Source organism: Vipera ursinii, assembly GCF_947247035.1.
Source record: "Vipera ursinii genome assembly, chromosome: 10".
NCBI lineage: Eukaryota > Metazoa > Chordata > Lepidosauria > Squamata > Viperidae > Vipera > Vipera ursinii.
The window spans coordinates 21,560,031-21,577,139 of NC_139520.1; the positions used below are offsets into that span (position 1 = coordinate 21,560,031).

General features: G+C 49.1%; 1 protein-coding gene across 6 annotated transcripts; it reads right to left on the reverse strand.

Moving 5' to 3' along the window:
- Positions 1 to 3: 3 nt before the first annotated feature.
- On the reverse strand, positions 4 to 12,705 carry KLHDC4 (kelch domain containing 4). 6 transcript variants are annotated; one of them, XR_014493460.1, is made up of 13 exons: positions 12,523 to 12,705; positions 11,502 to 11,593; positions 11,259 to 11,337; positions 9,243 to 9,341; positions 8,693 to 8,829; positions 7,400 to 7,492; positions 6,661 to 6,820; positions 6,069 to 6,138; positions 5,638 to 5,846; positions 5,119 to 5,542; positions 4,050 to 4,166; positions 2,934 to 3,705; positions 882 to 1,017 (listed from the first exon to the last, which is right to left on the reverse strand). XR_014493460.1 is itself a non-coding variant. In XM_083370847.1 (12 exons), the coding sequence occupies exons 1-12, from the start codon at positions 12,619 to 12,621 to the stop codon at positions 3,530 to 3,532; spliced, it is 1,755 nt and encodes a 584-aa protein (XP_083226973.1). In that variant the 5' UTR covers positions 12,622 to 12,705; the 3' UTR covers positions 2,930 to 3,529. The 6 variants fall into 6 exon arrangements, 4 of the variants coding, with proteins under 4 accessions (XP_083226972.1, XP_083226975.1, XP_083226974.1 ...); XR_014493461.1 differs by having other exon boundaries at positions 892 to 1,017; positions 2,991 to 3,705; XM_083370847.1 differs by lacking the exon at positions 882 to 1,017 and having other exon boundaries at positions 2,930 to 3,705.
- Between the last annotated feature and the right edge of the window lie 4,404 nt (positions 12,706 to 17,109).

Genomic DNA, 17,109 nt, shown 5'->3' on the forward strand with positions numbered 1-17,109 from the left:
CCTTTTTTCCCCCACCCCCACCCCGCCCCCTTCCTAGGTAATGTTTTGGATTTTAGCCCCAAAATCCTTTGCTTGCACAATCCTTTTGCTGTGTGGCATGGCCGAATGGTAGCAGCAGCATTCCCGCCTCCCAGCACCAGACAGGACAGAAAGCGTTCCTCCGGGTGGATTTAGCCAGACCTAGGAAAGCGGTTTCACCTGAATTGCCTCCCTCTTCAGACGTTTAATTCAAGGCAACTTTCGGAGAGATGCGGCTGTCCTGGCATTGCTTGGTGATATGCAGCGGTTGGCCTTAGAGATACAAGGTGGGGGTCCCTCGAGAAAATCCCAGGGCAATCCCGGTGTTTGCCTTGAGCTGGGAAAGGCCAAAACGGAGAACGGTCCGAGCAGATGCCACTCAAGGGACGACGTTGATGGTTGATGACCATTTCTTGAATAATTTAAACCGCCATATCTAGCAGACAGGTCTTAAGCCCCTCCTCGCCTCTTCTTGAAGTCCCAAATATTTTTTCCCACCCAATGTGTTGAAATCATTCATTGTCCCAGGCGACAATAGAAAATTATTTATTTTACTCATTTGTAAAATTTATTGACGGCCCATCCTACCAAAGTTTTGCATAAAGTCACCTGCAGGATGCTGAGGCTCAGGTAAAAATCCTGTATTTATAAACTGCACAATCTTTTTTTTTTATAATCTTGTTCAAGACATGTTTTTAATCCTTTCCAGCAGGTGTTTAAAATAGACCCAGAAAGTTTTTGTTTTCTTTTGAAAGATGACCAAGGTTTTCCAGGAAACGCATCCCCCAGATGGCCTAGGAGTCGGCCCCTCTCTGTGGGGAAAGATGCTTGAATGTCCCCCCCCAAGAGCCCCCGTGGCACCCCGAGGAACGAGGCGTGACGGGCATCCCTTCTTCCATCTTGCCATGAGCCATTTCCAGATGCCTTGCTTGGCCTCGGAGCATGTAATAGTTTCGCATTTTGTCTGCAGGATGTATATTCCAGCTTCCAACATAATCCCTGTACAAAAAGAAGGAAAGAAAAACCAAAACCAAAATAGAGAACAACCACAAAAACAACAACGAAAACATTGTCAACAACAGCCTCTGAGTATGTAATGCTCTTTTTATAATTTGTTTTCTCTCCTCTATGTATCACTTAATTTTGGTATGGTCCAAAACATCTTTATAAGATGCCTGCGTTGTTCTTTCTTCTTTTTCTTCTTATTTGGGGGAGGGGCAAGGTGGGCTTCTCTGCCTTGGGTCTTTCACTGAAAGTACATCTTTCTTACCAAGGATGCAGTGGTGCCCTTTGAATTTCTAGCCTGGAAAAAAGGCACAACAGTTGTTCTCTTCGGATGGATCAAGAGTTCAGAAGACGGCTAGGACACGCAATCAAAAGCTCTAGCTGCCTTTCATGTCGTCTAAAGCCCAAGTCTTCCTTGATAACTAACGGATCTTCATTTGTGTGCGATGCCCAGATGGAGCTTTGTTTGCACTCTTGGCTGCCATGTTGACTTTTTTGACCATACCTTGTGAGTGTCCCAGTTCTATTTTATAAACTTGAGAGGATGTTCTCTCCCCTATCGGGTTTTTGTGCAGCTGGGAAGGTTAACTTCCGTGGTATGCTAGCTGGGGAATTCTGGGAGTTGACGTTCACGAGTTTTAAAAATGCCAAGGTGGGACACCCCTGATTTAATAAAAGGTAAAGGTAAAGGTTCCCCCGCAGATGCGTGCTAGTCGTTTCCGACTCTAGGGGCCGGTGCTCATCTCCGTTTCAAAGCCGAAGAGCCAGCGCTTGTCCGAGGACGTCTCTGTGGTCATGTGGCCGGCATGACTAGACGCCAAAGGCGCACGGAACGCTGTTACCTTCCCACCGGAGTGGTCCCTATTTTTCTACTTGCATTTTTACGTGCTTTCGAACTGCTAGGTTGGCAGAAGCTGGGACGAGTAACAGGCGCTTTAATACATCACTTTAAAAAAATCATTCACAGATACCAGACAAAAACAATCCCACAGCTTCATCACTAAGTTTTGGCGAAGGAGAAGGATGCGTCCGAGTAGCTTTGCAGCCCAAGCTGACTTTGTAAAGCTGGATCCAAGAGGCCTGGTCAACAGCTGGGGGTGGTCTGGAAAACACACAACTGGATTCCCATGCCTTTCCCACCAATCCAGAAATGGCCCTGTGCCCCTGCATTGAGTCTCCAGTGAGGGAAACGCAACTTTATCCTTACTCGAGACACAGTGCAATTCTCAAGAGCCACGGTGGGCCAACGAGACCCTCCTGATATTGTTCAAATCATCTCCATCTTTTCCCATGATGTACATTGGCAGGCGTTGCCACTTGGGCAACATCTGGAAGATCGTGGCTTAGCTACCCAGCAAAATAGTCAAGAGGGCAGTCTTTCAGATCTGTTGGCTGTGAATTATGGGTCTTGGATCCCAAGGTACATGCAGAGAAGCAGATGAGAAAGGTTGCTATTGATCCGTTTTCCTTTATTCTCTCTTGGGAACAGAAAGTGTGAGCTTTTGACCTTGACGATGTTATCCTTCCCATCATTTACCATTAGCCATGGGACAGACAGGATTTGGAGGCCAGCCTGTGGAAGGCCACCTGTTTCAACTCCAATTTCTTTTCAAACAGATTGTAAGAGGGTTAGAGTTACCCACGGAAAGAGCTCCAGGCTACAAGGGGTTTGGAACCAAGTCCCTTTCCCATCCCTCTCCTAAAGGCCCCCACATTCTGCTCATTGATGTTCTCCTAAACAAAAACATGAGTAATTTGGTGGAAAACTCAGTCCACCACGCATTTTCCCCACACAAGCTGATTTTTTAAGCAGCACTAATGATGGTGCAGAGAGAAGCGCCCTGCCAGCACAAGGACCTGATACTTCCTGCTCAAATAAATAACTCATTAAATAAAAATACCGCCCTCACCAGCAAAAGCATTTTTATTGGTAAACTCTCTTAAAATGGCAAATTCCAGCTTCCAGCCTCCTGCCTGCCTCCGTGTGAGATGTGGCTTCTGTTAAACGTTCCAAGGCGTTATTCCAGCCGCTCGCTCCTGAAATGCTTTCCGTTTTCTACGTTCATCCCTCTTTCTCTTCCAGCATAACCGTACATGCACAGGGCCATCGGAAACTACTCCGGCCATTCCGCATCCTCACGCCGCAACTCAGAAGTGCCCAGGAGAAGCAGTAATAACTGGGACTCTCTGACAGAACTAGCTTCACAAGAACATTGTGAGATGGATTTTCCTGAGGATCCTGAATCTTGTAAAACCCTCTCTGCCTGTAAAGGATTAAACCCCATAGAAAGCCTGTCCCTCAAAAGCATTGGCTTGACTTCCATCGATCAAGAACAATGTCAGATTTTCTCAGCATATACATCAGTTACTTTGCTCGCAAATCCTTGACAGAAGTAACTTATTCACCACAGGCCTTCTAAACAATCAACTGTCAAGTCAGATCCTGCCTTGTGGAAGACAGGATTGGCCAAGCACAACCATTCGGCCCATCGCTGGTAAGCCTTGCCTAGGTGGCACCTTCGTAGAATGCCTTCGCCATGGCCTGTCCCACTTTCACCGCCTTCTTCTCTTTGGCATCAGGGCCCAAGTTCTGGCGGGCCAGATCCACCCAGTAGTGCTCTGTCTTGGAAAGGTAGTCTGCAAATGTTTCATCCTGTTGCACAGCTGGATGTTCTTCCTTGTCTGAAAGAAGAAAAAGCAAAGGGTCAGTGTAGAACTGAGGCGAGAAAGGAGTTCTCCCACCGGGGGTGTCATATTGTCCTTTGGATCTACTAGAATCAAGGGCAGCCCTCACCTGCATGAATATTCATAGGCTTTTCTCCAGTTATCCATCCATTTACCTAATTTATGTTGAAGAACAGGTGGGTGGGCAAGATGCAAAACTGTAGGTAGGGAATCCCCACACAGCTATGGCCCCTGAGAGCCACCCATGGGAATCAAAACCCAAAGGTGAGGAACTGGACCTCTTCCTTCTCAACACACGCTGGACACAGTGGTCCTTGTCCAGGGTTTTTTGATGGCCTTACCATCCTCTCCGCTCTCCTCCTCATCAGAGTCCTCTTCCTCCTCCTCCTCTTCCTCTCCTCCCACAGCACCTTCCACGTCTTCATCGGACTCAGATTCTTCAAGCCATTCCTGAGTTTCTGCCACAGTAGAACATGTGTATGTGTGTGTGTATATATGTATACACACACACACACACACACATAAACAAATACACGGGAATGCACACATGCTAATATATGACCCTCGCATGCAGAAGAACATTCAAAATTAACACTAGTTGTTAAGAACGGTTCCTGAAATTACCACCAGTCCTCCATGTTGGCTTCTAAATGTCTGGCGGTGCCCTCCAAGTTAGTAGGAAAGATGCTGAAGTCAACCTGAGGCTGAGCTGTGACTGATTCCAAAGAGGGTGAACAATGCTTGAATTGTTAAAAGGACCCAGATTGTACAGTAATAATAACTTCCTCAAAGTCTGGAGGTCCAGAGAGGACTCTGAATCCTTGGGGCATCTCCTACTGAAATCTGTCTGGACTAGGCTATGGTGGCTGGACTGTTCCTGGGCGAAAAAAAGTTCAGATTTAGGTAAAACAATCACTTGTGGAAGGATTTCATTAAGGATCTTCCCTTCCCCAGTAATTCCAGCAACTGATAGGAAGGTTCAAAGTATTTGCAGCCCATATTAAGGGAACAGTAAGCACTAAGCAGCCCTTGCTAGGATTAATGAAAAAGTTCAGGGCCAGGATCAAGCAAGGCCAAGGCACGGTGAAGTCGTTCTTCCTGGGATTAAGCCCGGCCAAAATTAGCTGCTCTGTGCTGGCCGGTTGGTGACGTATATCCAGAACCCTCAGCATGAAGGTACTTCAGCCACAGGCCCACCCCGTCTCTGAATCGGCCCAAATAAGCTGGGACAGAATTAAACCCAGCTGCCTTTCAGCTCCTGAGGAACGTCTCCAAGAGAAGAATTCGGGAACTCTAAACCGGGCTTCACGTGTCACTTGCCCAGGGGCGCCTGCAGGCTCTGCAGGTACAGAGAATAAGATGGAGGTGAAACCTGAAAGCAGACGGGAGAGCGGGAAGGTCTTAACTCACTTGGGTCCATCTCCACAAGCACCTTCCACTCTTCCATCTTGTGGAGGTCGAGGGCATAGAGGTCGTTGAGAGTGAACTGGCGGTCCCCCACCTCAAACATCCCCCCGTAGAGGTAGAGCACCCCGTGCTTCACTGCCAGCATGGCATTTGATCGCGGGCAGGGCTCCACTGGAGGAGGGCTGGAGGCTTCATTTCCCCTGTCATCGTCGTCTTCAGACTCTGGTGACTCTGCGGACTTCCCCTGAGGAGCTGAGATGAGCTGCTTGACGATCATCACCGTCCCGTCCTCTGCCACCACCTCCTTGACCACCTCCACGGGGCCCGGGGGAGGCTGCCCTTCCACCTCATCCCCTCCACCAGCAGCCTGACGGGCCTCCCCTTTCGCTGCTCCTCGTCGTCTTCTCTTTCTCTCGGACTTTGACCCCTAGGATGGAGACAACGTGAAAATCCAACCCAAGCACCAGAGATGTTCTAAAGAGCTTCTGAAAAGACCTCACTGTGTGAGATTTCTCCACAAACCTTTAACTGTCCAAGAAACCACCGATTCTTTGCCAGATCATAGAAATAAATGTCACTGAAGAAGTCGCCTTCCAGACGCTCCTCTTCTTCCTCATCGTGGACGCCCCCAAAGAGAAGAGAGCGGTTGCCAGGTGCCATGGCCACCGAGAAGCCGGATCTGGGTGTTGGCTTCACTCCAGAAGGGCTGACCCTGCTCCAAGTCCATTTTTCTGTCAAAGATAGAAAAGCAGAACAAGAAAAGTGAGAGATGGATGGAAAGTATAATAATAGGGAAACCTCTTAAAATTCAGGCTTTAAGGGACATCAGGGGGGTCTATACCCAGCATGAGAATCCTTTGCTGCTTGGAAGACACACACACACACACACACACACAAACACACACACACCATTCAACCTTCAGCACAGCAAAAAATTCAGCAAGGACACTTACCCAAGCCTTCAGCACTCAAGAGAAACATATCCGTATGGAGGGTCCCTTTGTCGACGTCCTTCTTAATTCGCTGCACAACAAAAGCGGTTGCATTATGGAATCATAGACTCAGAACCAAGCTATCATCAAGGAACTATTTCCACAAATCTTTCTTTTATAAATAAATGTGCAATCCTTCTAGCCCTTGTTTTATTACTTCACCTATAAGAGCAAAGTGTCAGGATTTTTAAACCAGTGAGATTCCCAGCGACTTTCCCCAAATATTTTCCTAAGGGAACTTAGACATCCTGCAAATGCTTCAGCCATTCCTAACTGAGAAAGAGGTGGGAAAGAGGTCCTCCAGAAGTTACGGAACTATGATCATTCAGAAGTGCCTGCCAGGGTGAGGGAAGGGCAATCTAGCAACAGTGGAGGACCACAGCCTGATCCATAGCACCTGAGGGCAGCTTTTGTGAAGCCCCTGAATCTAGACACGTTGCAGAAAAGGCCCTCCTACTGGTCCCTTTCAAATGTGCTCCAAACCACTCGAAGAGTTTCTATTCTTAAAGACTGATGACTCATATCAACCCTAATGGCAAAAGGTGACCCTCACCTGCTTGGAGTAGCCTCCATAGACCACGAGGTGGCCCTCAGGTGTTGAAGCCAGATGGCAACCTGACCTTGGGGCTGGGCCGATCCCAGAAGGAGCCAGCTTGGACCAAGCAAAGGTGTCCAGGTTGAAAGCATGGACATCGTTGTAATAGATGTAGTCTCTAGTTGATCAAGAACATTACACACAAGTCATGGAAGGCACAGTTGAGTTGGCAACAGATCTCCAGCAGAATGAATGAAGGGACTACCACGACAGCATGAGCAACACGGGCTCAGCTCTGGCCCTCCAGCCTTTCATCTGTTGCAGACCTTCTGATTTCTCTTGGTGGCCCACCCTTGTCCTGGGCAGCCCCACATTCCAGATTCCACGACCTGCCCTAAGTTGACTTCTACCACTTCTACCTGAACTTTCTGCCTAGAGAAGTTAAGTAACCACGATAAAGAAAGCATAAGCACTTAGCATTTGAAAAAGGACCGACAAAGATGGCCCTTAAACGAGTGAAGCTCGGCTCCTTCCTTGAATGTGGGAGAGGTGGGGTCTGAGCAGTTTTGGGGAAAGGCCGTCCTCCTAACGTTGTGCTATGCTCCTCCAGGGAAAGCCCGGTGACGATAGCAGGGCGAAGGAGTCAAAATCTGAACCGCCACCACCTGCCCTGGGTGCCACGGTTCCGACAGGTGAAACTCCAATGTTAGCAGCCTTGATGGAACACCTCCAGGGAAGGACGGGAGAGCAGACTCACCGGCTACTCTCGTGAAAGCCTCCAAAGATGATGAGCTGCCTCTTGCTGACGGCCATCCGGTGCCCACTCCGCCCGGAGGGTCCTCCCGAAGCTCTGCAATCAAAGGAGGGGATTCAGCCGCCCCTCTGGTTTTTTCAATGGGTCACGGCTGCTCCTTCAACCCCCAGCTTCAGTCCCCTTCTTGCAGGCTACCCCCTTGTCACAGGCACTGCTCCCCTTCACCCTCCCCTTCCGGTCCAGGGCAGGGGAGGGTGGAGGCAGAAAGCCCAGGCAACCCCCCCACCCCTTCTGCAGATGCACCCCAAGGCCCGTGCCCAGGAATGGGCTGCGGGGGGAGGGGGGCTCCCTGCCTTTGTCTTGGCTCCTCTGACAGAGGGGGACAAAAGGCAACCCACCCACCTTCCTTCCAGCATTTGGGAAGGAAAAAGGAGGCCTTGAGATGAAGCACCTCCCATACAAGGGGTGTGTTGTGTGTGTCTGTGTCTGTGTGCGTGGAGGAGCCCTCTTCTTCAGCAACCCGGAATTTCAGGATCAAGAGCTCACAAGCAGCTTTTTTCCTTCCACCTTCAAGCCCAGCAAACTAAGAGTCTCTGATATTTTTCTCCCCCTTTTCCTGTTCTTGGCCTGTTTTGGAGTGCAGGTAGCCCTCAAGTTATGATCCCAATTGAACCCAAAATTTCCATTGCAAAGCGAATCAGCTGTGAGTTTTGCCCCACTTTACGACCTCTCTTTGCCACCATTGTTCAGCAAATCACTGCAGTTGCTAAATTAGTAACATGGTGGTTAAGTGAATCTGGGTTCCCCATGGACTTTGCCTGTCAGAAGGTCTCAAAAGGGGATCACAGAAACACACACACACACACACACACACACACACACACACAGACAAACACAGGACTCGGCAACTGCCATAGATACGAGCCAGTGGCCAAGCGTCCAAATTTTGTTCAGGCGACCCTGGGGGACGCTGCTGCAATGGTCGTAAGTGGGAAAAATGGTTGTCACTTTTTTCAGTGCAATTGTAATTTTGAACAGTCACTAAATGAATGGCTGTAAGTCGAGGATTACCTGCATATTTTAAGCAAGGGCCTCGTGTGGAAAAACCCCACTGGCAGCTCTTTGCCTACTTTCTCTTTCTTCTGAGAGAAGCAACAAAGGAACCAACGTCCAGAAAGCAACATGGCACCCAGAGACCCGCGCGTGTCTCAGGGTCGCCGTCCCACCCGATCCCCGGGTTCCCCATTCTGCACCGGGCCCCCGGCCATCCCTGGGGGGGGGCGCACACAGACTTACTTGACTTGCTCCCAGGTCCTGCTGGCCAAATGCAAGACCCAGAGGTCTTTGTAGTGGTAGAACTGCTCCCCATCCGGAGAAGCAAATTCCCCACCAAACAGCCAAAGTTGCCCGCCACCCTGAGCGACCACCACCGCCTGGCAGGAAGAGAGAGAAAGAGAGGGGGGGCACATTAGGGTCCTTTTCGAGATGCAAAGCCCGAGATCTTCCCTGCATCGTTCTCACCACGATGTCTTGAACCACTGTGCTCATGATAAGTAGCTAGGTAAGGAGTGGGGAGGGAAGGGAAGGAAGGAAAGGGAGACAGGGAAAGGGAGGGAGGGAGGGAAGGAAGGAAAAGGGAAGGAAGGAAAAGAGAGAGGGAGGGAGGAAAGGAAGGCAGGCCGCATCCCATACTGGTGGCCTCTACATGTATTTACAGAGCCCTCTTCTCTGAAGAAGAAGCCCGGTTAGGCATGCTCCGGCATAAATCAGTGCCACTACGAAGCAAGGCCCGTCCTGGCTTAGCATGGTGGGCGATCCGAATCGCAGGCCGTCACATGCCCCGTACCTGGTGAGCGCAGCGCCGAGGCGGAGGACTTGGAACGTCAATTTTCGCCCAGCTGTTCTTCCGGAGGTTGTAAACGAAGAGCTCGTTGTAGAGGATGCTCTAAGGGAGAGATCAGAGGAGGAGGAGGAGGAGGAGGGCTTTGCTAGAAAAAGAGGTCTTCCAGGAAAGGCCCATTTTAGTCCACATCTTGAGATCTCAAAGCATTTGCTGCTTTTGGCAACCCTGGAAATCCATTAAAGTCCTTGGGCCTCCCTGGCTGCTTCAGCACCCGAATCGGCACCCGGTACCAAGTCGGCCCTAAGCAGACCCTCGTGTTAGTAAAGCAACTGCAGACTCTGCAAGCTGCTGATTCGGACCATGATCCTCCCCTACTTCAGAGGAGAAAGGTGGCCATTTCAAGGCCAAGAATTCAGAAGGAAAGCAATTGAGGTCCTCCAGATAGACCTCCACTCCCGCTGAAGGTCAGAGCAAGATGGGACCATCCGCCCTTCCGACTATTCCTTCCGCAAGAATATCGGGTGTCTGGAGCAGAAGGAGAGAAGAAAGGCTGAAGCTCCCTCTTGAGGCCATTCAGATTCATGGGTCTCCAAACTTGGCCACTTTAAGAACGATGGACTTCAACTCCCAGAATTCCTCAGCCAGCCAGGAATTGACGTCCACAAGTCTTAAAGTGGCCAGGTTTGGAGAGCCCTGGTTTAGAGCGACCGGTTCTATAAATTAGTTCCATGCTGTGGGATGAAGTTCTCCCAGATAGGCCTTAAATTTCCTGCCAAATGAACTTTGATGACTTCACCATGAAGTCAATTGTCAGGAGAAGCAGAGGGAAAGAATATTTGCTTCCCTACATGTGTGGTTTACATTTATTGCTTTGAATTTGTCTGAAATAGTATAGCGTTTCCTGCCTGAGCAGGGGGCTGGACTAGACGACCTCCAAGGTCCCTTCCTACTACTACTACTACTACTTATTATTATTATTAAATTATTTATATCTCTTTTTTTCCTGCTCAGAGAAGCTCCTCAAGGCGGTCGACAGAATCAAAGCCCATAAAATTAGAAGATAAAAATGCAAGGGCTACTAATGAGAAATCCATTCAGTCAACAGATTTTAGTAAAGCCGCTTTCTGCATTGTTCTGTTCCCCGCTGGATAAAGCCCAGAGCTTCCTCAACCAAGCAACCCACCCTCAATTTTGCTCCCCTCCTCCTCCACCTTCTTCTGGAGCCTTTCTAGGTCTAGGAGGGCTCAAAAGGACTTTGTTCTGCAAGCAAAGCTGTACGGTAGGAGACGTTTTTAACTTGGAATCCTGATCAATTTTCCCTGGGTTAAATGCAGAAAGACAAGAGAAAAAGGATGGGGAAATCCAGTTCACACCATCCAGCTTTGAGACTTTGTCTATCTGTGACTAATGTGAATAATTCTTGACCTTTTTAACGGGATCCGGCACATCTAAAGACACCCAACTCTTATTACTGCTGGCGAAAGGCAGAATACAGGCAGTCCTTGACTTAACAACAGTTCATTTACTGACCAAAGTTACAAAGGCACTAGAAAAAATGACAGTTTTTCACACAACCGTTGCAGCATCCCCCACAGTTACATAATCGGGAGCTTAGCAACTGACTCACATTTATGACGGTTGCAATGTTCTGGGATCACCTGATCCCCTTTTGTGACAGCAAAGCCATTGGAGAAGCCAGTTTCACTTAACAACCGTGTTACTAACTTACCAACTGCAGTGATTCACTTAACAGCGGTGGCAAGAAAAGTCTTAAAATATGAGAAAACTCACTTAACCACTATTTCACAGAAATTTTGGGACCGACTGTGGTTATACCTCGAGAACCACCTGTATTGACCAGCGCTGGGAATAAGGCATAGATCCGTTTGGGGCTCTACAATTCCTTAAAACAATCAAAACTTCAACATGGAATTTCTGGAAGATTTCAAAGCGAAGCTGGCAAGAGAAGGGAGGAGAGAGAGAGAGAGAGAGAGAGAGAGAGAAAAGGGAATACTTTACTTTTTGGCCATTGAAATATTCACCTCCAAACAGGATGAGCTCATCTTTCTCTGGGTGAGCGGACAGAGAGGCGTTGAGCCTGGGGACCAAGAGGAAAAAAGCTAAGCAAATCAAGCACAGGATTTGGAGGAACAGAGTTCTTGAGGACTAGCAGCTTTTCGCTGGAGATTAAAGGGGTGCACCAAACATTTTGAGGCCAAAATTTCCCAGCTGCCCAAATATCCATCACGTTTCCACTCTCACCTTGGGGAGGGAGGGGCGCAGGGGGTCTCCAGCACCTGCGTCTTGGCGGCGTCCAGAGACTGGAATTGGGCAATCAGCGCCTCCAGATCCTCCTGCAAGTCAAGAAAGGGCTCCGTTTTGCGACCAAAAAGGGAGACGTCCCCTCCACGGGGATCACTGTTGCACACTCTTTCATGCATGCACGAAAAGGTATGTCTGTGTGCGCGTGTGTGTGTATAAATTTTTGTTGAAGAGATTTTGTAACAAGATCAAAACATATTGGAAAAGAAACTGCGCAGATAAAGAAAAGCAGTGCCTACTGGGAGAAGAAATTGCGGGGGGGGGGGAGAGAAAATATTATAAAGAAAACCTGTCCAATCTTCTTGAAGGCGGTTATAAATGTGATATTTTACTCTTTCTCTCTAAAGTCAGATCTTAATTTCCTTCCATTAGCTGCCCTTTCTAACAGTCAAACCCATACATCGCAAGTTCATTTCTCTCTCTCTTTTTTTCCCCAGCCAAAAAATGGGGAGGGGGCTGTTTTTCCCGTCCCTGTTGTTGCGCTTTGTCTTGCACTAAAGGGGTCCTCAACTTTGGCAACTTTTAAGACTTGTGGACTTCAACTCCCAGAATTCCTCAGCCAGCTTGGGGAATTGAAGTCCACAAGTCTTTAGGTTGCCAAGGTTGAGGACCCCTGCGCTAATCTGCAGTTGCACTAACTCTCTACTCCAGCGTTTTCCAACCTTAGGAACTTGAAGATGCGTGGACTTCAACTCCCAGAATTCCCCAGCCAGCTATGCTGGCTGGGGAATTCTGGGAGTTGAAGTCCACGCATCTTCAAGTTCCTAAGGTTGGGAAACGCTGCTCTACTCCTCCCCTTCTCTTGCACTAAGCCCATTCCTCCACCTTGGATTGCACAGAGGAAGGGGGAAGGGTGGGCAGGGAGAGAGAGAGACTCAGAAAGTGTGTGTGTGTGGGGTCTGGACCTGTTGGATGCCTGCCTGCCCTGCAGCTGCAAAAGCTCCTGCAGCCCTGTGATCACCTCCTCTTTCTTGGTCCGCTTGCAGACCTTCTTCTCCATCTTGGCGGCCGTCTTCTCGGCCCCCTTGGCCTTCCGCTCCTTCTTGTTTTTCTTGCCCATCTCTGCCAGGCTTTGCAAAGTTGCAAGCGTCGCTCACACGGACCGCTCCGGCCCGGCCTGGCCGTCTCCCGGCCTCGCCTCTTCTTCCCGGGGCGTTTCCTGCCAGCGAAAAGGACCGGGAGGAGGAGAAGCCCGGCCTGCAAAAGGGCTGCCCTCTGCGGGAGGGAGGGCCGCTTTGCAAGGGCGGATGGAAGCCTTGCAGAAAAAGGAAAAAAAAAAGCATTTGGAAAAAGCAGCATAAAGGGAGCGTTACCGGTACGGGGAGCTCGGGGTTGAAACGAGGGGTCCTAGGCGCTCTCTGAGCTGGGCGCTTCTCTTGCAGACGTTTCACTACCCAAGTAGGGAGCGTCATCGGTGCTAGTAGGGCAGCGTTTTCCACAAGTCTTCAGGTTGCCAAGGTTGAGGACCCCTGCGCTAATCTGCAGTTGCACTAACTCTCTACTCCAGCGTTTTCCAACCTTAGGAACTTGAAGATGCGTGGACTTCAACTCCCAGAATTCCCCAGCCAGCTGGCTGGGGAATTCTGGGAGTTGAAGTCCACGCATCTTCAAGTTCCTAAGGTTGGAAAACGCTGTAGTAGGGAGTGGAATTGGCAGAAAGGAGGAGGAGGAGGTGCCAATAAAGGAGAATCTGTGTAGCTCAGGGCTGAAATGAGGGGTCCTTGGTGCTCTCTCAGCTTGGTGGTTTTCTTGCAGATGTTTCGTGACTCAAAAGTCAGTGCCAGAAGTCATCCTCACTGGCGCGGCTGATGATGGCACCTGGTTTGTTTAATGAAACATCTGCAAGAAAACAACCAGGTTCAGAGAGCACCAAGGACCCCTCCTTTGGAAAAAGCCACCCACCCACCCATTCAGAAACCTCCTTCATGCTGGTTGGAAGCCTCCGATACAAGATCCGCTAATTAAATAAATTCTAACCTTTAGTAAAAAAAAACAAAACTGCAGGAAGGTTTTTGGGGGTTTGGGTTGAAATCCAAATGCAGATGCCAGGAAAGAAAGAAAAAACAAATATCTCCCAACAGTGGCTGTGGGCCGAATAAAAGGGACAAACCCCCCCCCCCCCATAGCTGCAGGAGTCCCTCCTTTTGCAAGCATGCAGCTGATGCAACTTTGGCTGCGATGTGGTGAGATGCTGCAGCTGCAGGGGCTGCCATTGGCCGCCAGGTGTCAGTCTTATGCAGAGGATGGGCAGCTTCATCCTGTGCAACCTGGCAGCCTGGTCCAGAAGCTCTGGTTGCCCATCCCATCCCTGAGAGGAAGGTGCCAGGGCAGCCGAAATGTTGCATCGTGCCAGGGCAGCTGGCTTGCATTTCTAGGGGATGAAGAATGGGCCTCAGCCCGCTGGGGAGCTGGCCAAGAGCTGTTCCTGAGCCCTTTCTGCCCGCCACCGACACCTTCATCTCTACGTAGCAAAAGTTCACTGCTTCTTCCTGGGTTCACTCCTCTCAAAAGGTCTCCCAAAATTCCACTGTGATATAATTAGATTCCTTGTGTATTTTCCTTCCCCTGGATACAAGGATTCTGGTTTTCTAACGTATTCTGGGGGAACTCTAGGAGTTGTTTCCATTTGCTTTGTCGTGGCAGGTGGTAGGAAGGGCTGCTTCTCTGTCCTCCCAGGTTCAAATCAGAAAGGCAGCCAGGGACAGGATGAACCCCTTTCGGATGCTTTGGGGGAATCTAAGTGAATTTTGAGGACAGGGAAAGACCACAGAGTCCCAAACTGCACAACGCAAGACCCACAACCCTAGCCTTGCCCCGAGAACTGGGCATTAAGGCAGAGTCCCCTGTTGCCCATCCATGTCTCAATGGAAAGTCACTGGGATGTAGCAATTGAGGGCCCGGATTGGGGTGAGCCAGATTCAGATCCATCTCCGCTACAGAAATGGGTCTCCCCGTCTCTTTCTTAGTTTCTCTTACCTCACAAAGGGGGTTGCTGTGCGGATAAGATGAAGGGAACTATCTTTCTTAAAAGTCTTGGAGGGGAAAAAAAGAATAGATCTAACAAGTACAGAATACAGAATAACAAGACTCGGAAGGGACCTTGGAGGTCTTCTAGTCCAACTCTCTGCTCAGGCAGGGGACCCAAAATTGTTCTGGGCAAATAGCAGTCTAGTCTCTATTTAAAAATCTCCAATATATTAATACTTATGTAATAAGTCATCCATAAGGAATGTCCTTCTGTCAATGTTCACACTTGTAATTTGGAGGATCATTACCTGAATATTCTTTGCTCGATTATTTTCTCAAGCAAAATCTGTGTTGGATTCCCTGTCTCTGCAGTCATCTTTCCCGTTTTAAAAAGCAGGAGAGAAACAGCTGTGCTAGTGAAATATCTGCAAAAGGGGCTTAATTGTCCTACCAGCCATCATCAGCCAGTCCAAATGAGCTCATCAGGCTGTGAAATTGCATTGCTTTGTAGCTTCCTTGTGCTCCCGTGCACACATTCATTATTGTGTACTGCTTTTTTAACCTCCCAAAATTATTTTAATAAAAAAACAGCAAGGTTGCATTAGTAAAAAAAGCAGCATCATGTAAAGATTGCTCCTATGGTAGGAATTTGGGGTGCTTTGAAAGTCATCACATTCTCATTTGTCCACAAGGCAGAAAAATCAAAGCACAGGAAAAGACAGAAGACCAGCCATCGGAAGCCTGATGGAGCCTGGGATTCCAACTCCTGGTTTGTAGCCAGGGATTATGAGAGTTAGTATCTGTGGGGAACGTGCTGATTGTGGAAGGTTGAAAGGAGTCTTCGGGTGGTTACTACATGGGTTTGTTTTCAGAGATCACTTTTGTTTCTAACAACAAATTAACCACTTTGAAAGCCCCTCAACACCCAACAGTGTGTGTTGAAAGTTCTGGATGTCCCCTTGAGTGACACAGCATCGTCAGTTGCTGCTGAAGTGAAATAAAGCCTCTTTGATGTTCTTTTGGCACAACAGTGGTCGGAGAACACCAGGAGACCCTCGTGAGGAACCTCTACAGCAGTGGCCCCCAACCTTTTGGACCCCAGGGACCGGTTCCGTGGAGAAAGGTTTTTTTCCACCAATTGGAGGGAGCCTGGTTTCGCACGCTGCCTGCTTCCCACGGATGGGACTTTGCTTGTTTGCCTGGCCTGGTTTCTGGCAGGCTGCAGCCCGGTGCCGGTCCACAGATCTGGAGTTGGGGACCCCTGGTCTACAGCCTCTTGTCTCATCCACAGAAAAGTCCACTCCTCTACTGCTGCAACCTTTGGACACGGGCTGCCTTTAGCCTGTAATCCCTTTGTGGACTGATGGAAAACGGAGGTGTTGTCCGATTTTTGCATTCACACAGAGGCCTCTTAGTCTCTGTCCATTTTCTTCCACGTGTCCATTGGAATTAAACTGGTGGCGCAGCTGTGCCATAGGACACAAAAGAAGCTGCAGAAATATTGCCCACTACATTTGGGAGGAGGAATTGGCCATTCAAGTGCACCTCCCCACCTAGGTTTGCTCACTCTGCCTGCAGCTTACCTGGGAACTGAGTGCAGGATGTGGCCATCAAACAGATTTCTGGGTTGATAGAGACTAGCAAGAGAAAAGCTGCTAGAGCGGGATTTATGGTGCAACGTTGCAGCCAAAGCCATGTCTGGGCACCTCTCAGTGGCCCAAGCCGTGCTTTTGGCAGCCGGCCCGGGCACAGTCTTGCCTCATGCGCTTCTCAGCCTGAACTTGTAATGGATCAGCCGTCAGGTGTGTGTGGGTTGAGGGCTAAATTTTTACATCAAGGGAGATGGGAATTGCAGATTTTGGAGAAGATGCTTCAGCAAAACACAGCGCACCCAATTATTAAACAACTAAAAAGGTTCCTGGAATAAGGATAAGAATCTAGTGGGGTGCAATTCCCAGAAATAACAAATACGATTCCTAAGAAAAGAAGTGCAATGATGCACAGGCAGCCCAAGGTGCCTATTTTCAACAGGAGCAGTCATACGAATTTGCGATATTACTTACGTAAGGTGGGTGGGTGGGAATAATGTGCGAACAACTCTGTGTAACCAGAATTGGGAAGTGCTTTCAAGACCAAGCTCTGCTTAGCCTCATATCTTGATCTGCTTTCCTGTAGATGGAATATTTATAACATGCCCAGCAGCTCTTATCTTTGACATTTGTATTTTCCTTGGCTCCCGGAGAAAGGACCCATTTGTGACTGCGCTGGACTCAGTTAAGTGCTTTGTGGAAAGCACAACACCCAGCAGGGCCAAGCTAAACAAACCCAAACAATGTCTTCAAAGCACGGATGCGTCTTAGCCAAGAACAGGTAGGCTAAAACAAGGGTTAAGATAATCGTCTCTGGTGGGGGGTGGGGTGGAATGAGAGAAGTGAGTGAGCTGCACACGTAGCAGGAGCTGTAAGGACCATCCTTGGTTCTTCTCCAATCCTCCTCCTCCTCCTGTTGAGTTTATCTTCCCATCGCAACTTACCTGGGAAGCTGGGAAAAAACGGATAGCAATTTGTCTCAGGCAGGTGGT

Excerpts from the sequence above, each read along its gene's own strand:
- KLHDC4 (XM_083370846.1), bottom strand. The coding sequence starts at position 12,621 with ATGGGCAAGAAAAACAAGAAGGAGCGGAAGGCCAAGGGGGCCGAGAAG. Across the intron at positions 11,338-11,501 it reads TGCGCCCCTCCCTCCCCAAG|GCTCAACGCCTCTCTGTCCG; the intron begins GTGAGAGTGGAA and ends CTTGGTCCCCAG. Across the intron at positions 6,821-7,399 it reads GGCTTTCACGAGAGTAGCCG|AGACTACATCTATTACAACG; the intron begins GTGAGTCTGCTC and ends TTGATCAACTAG.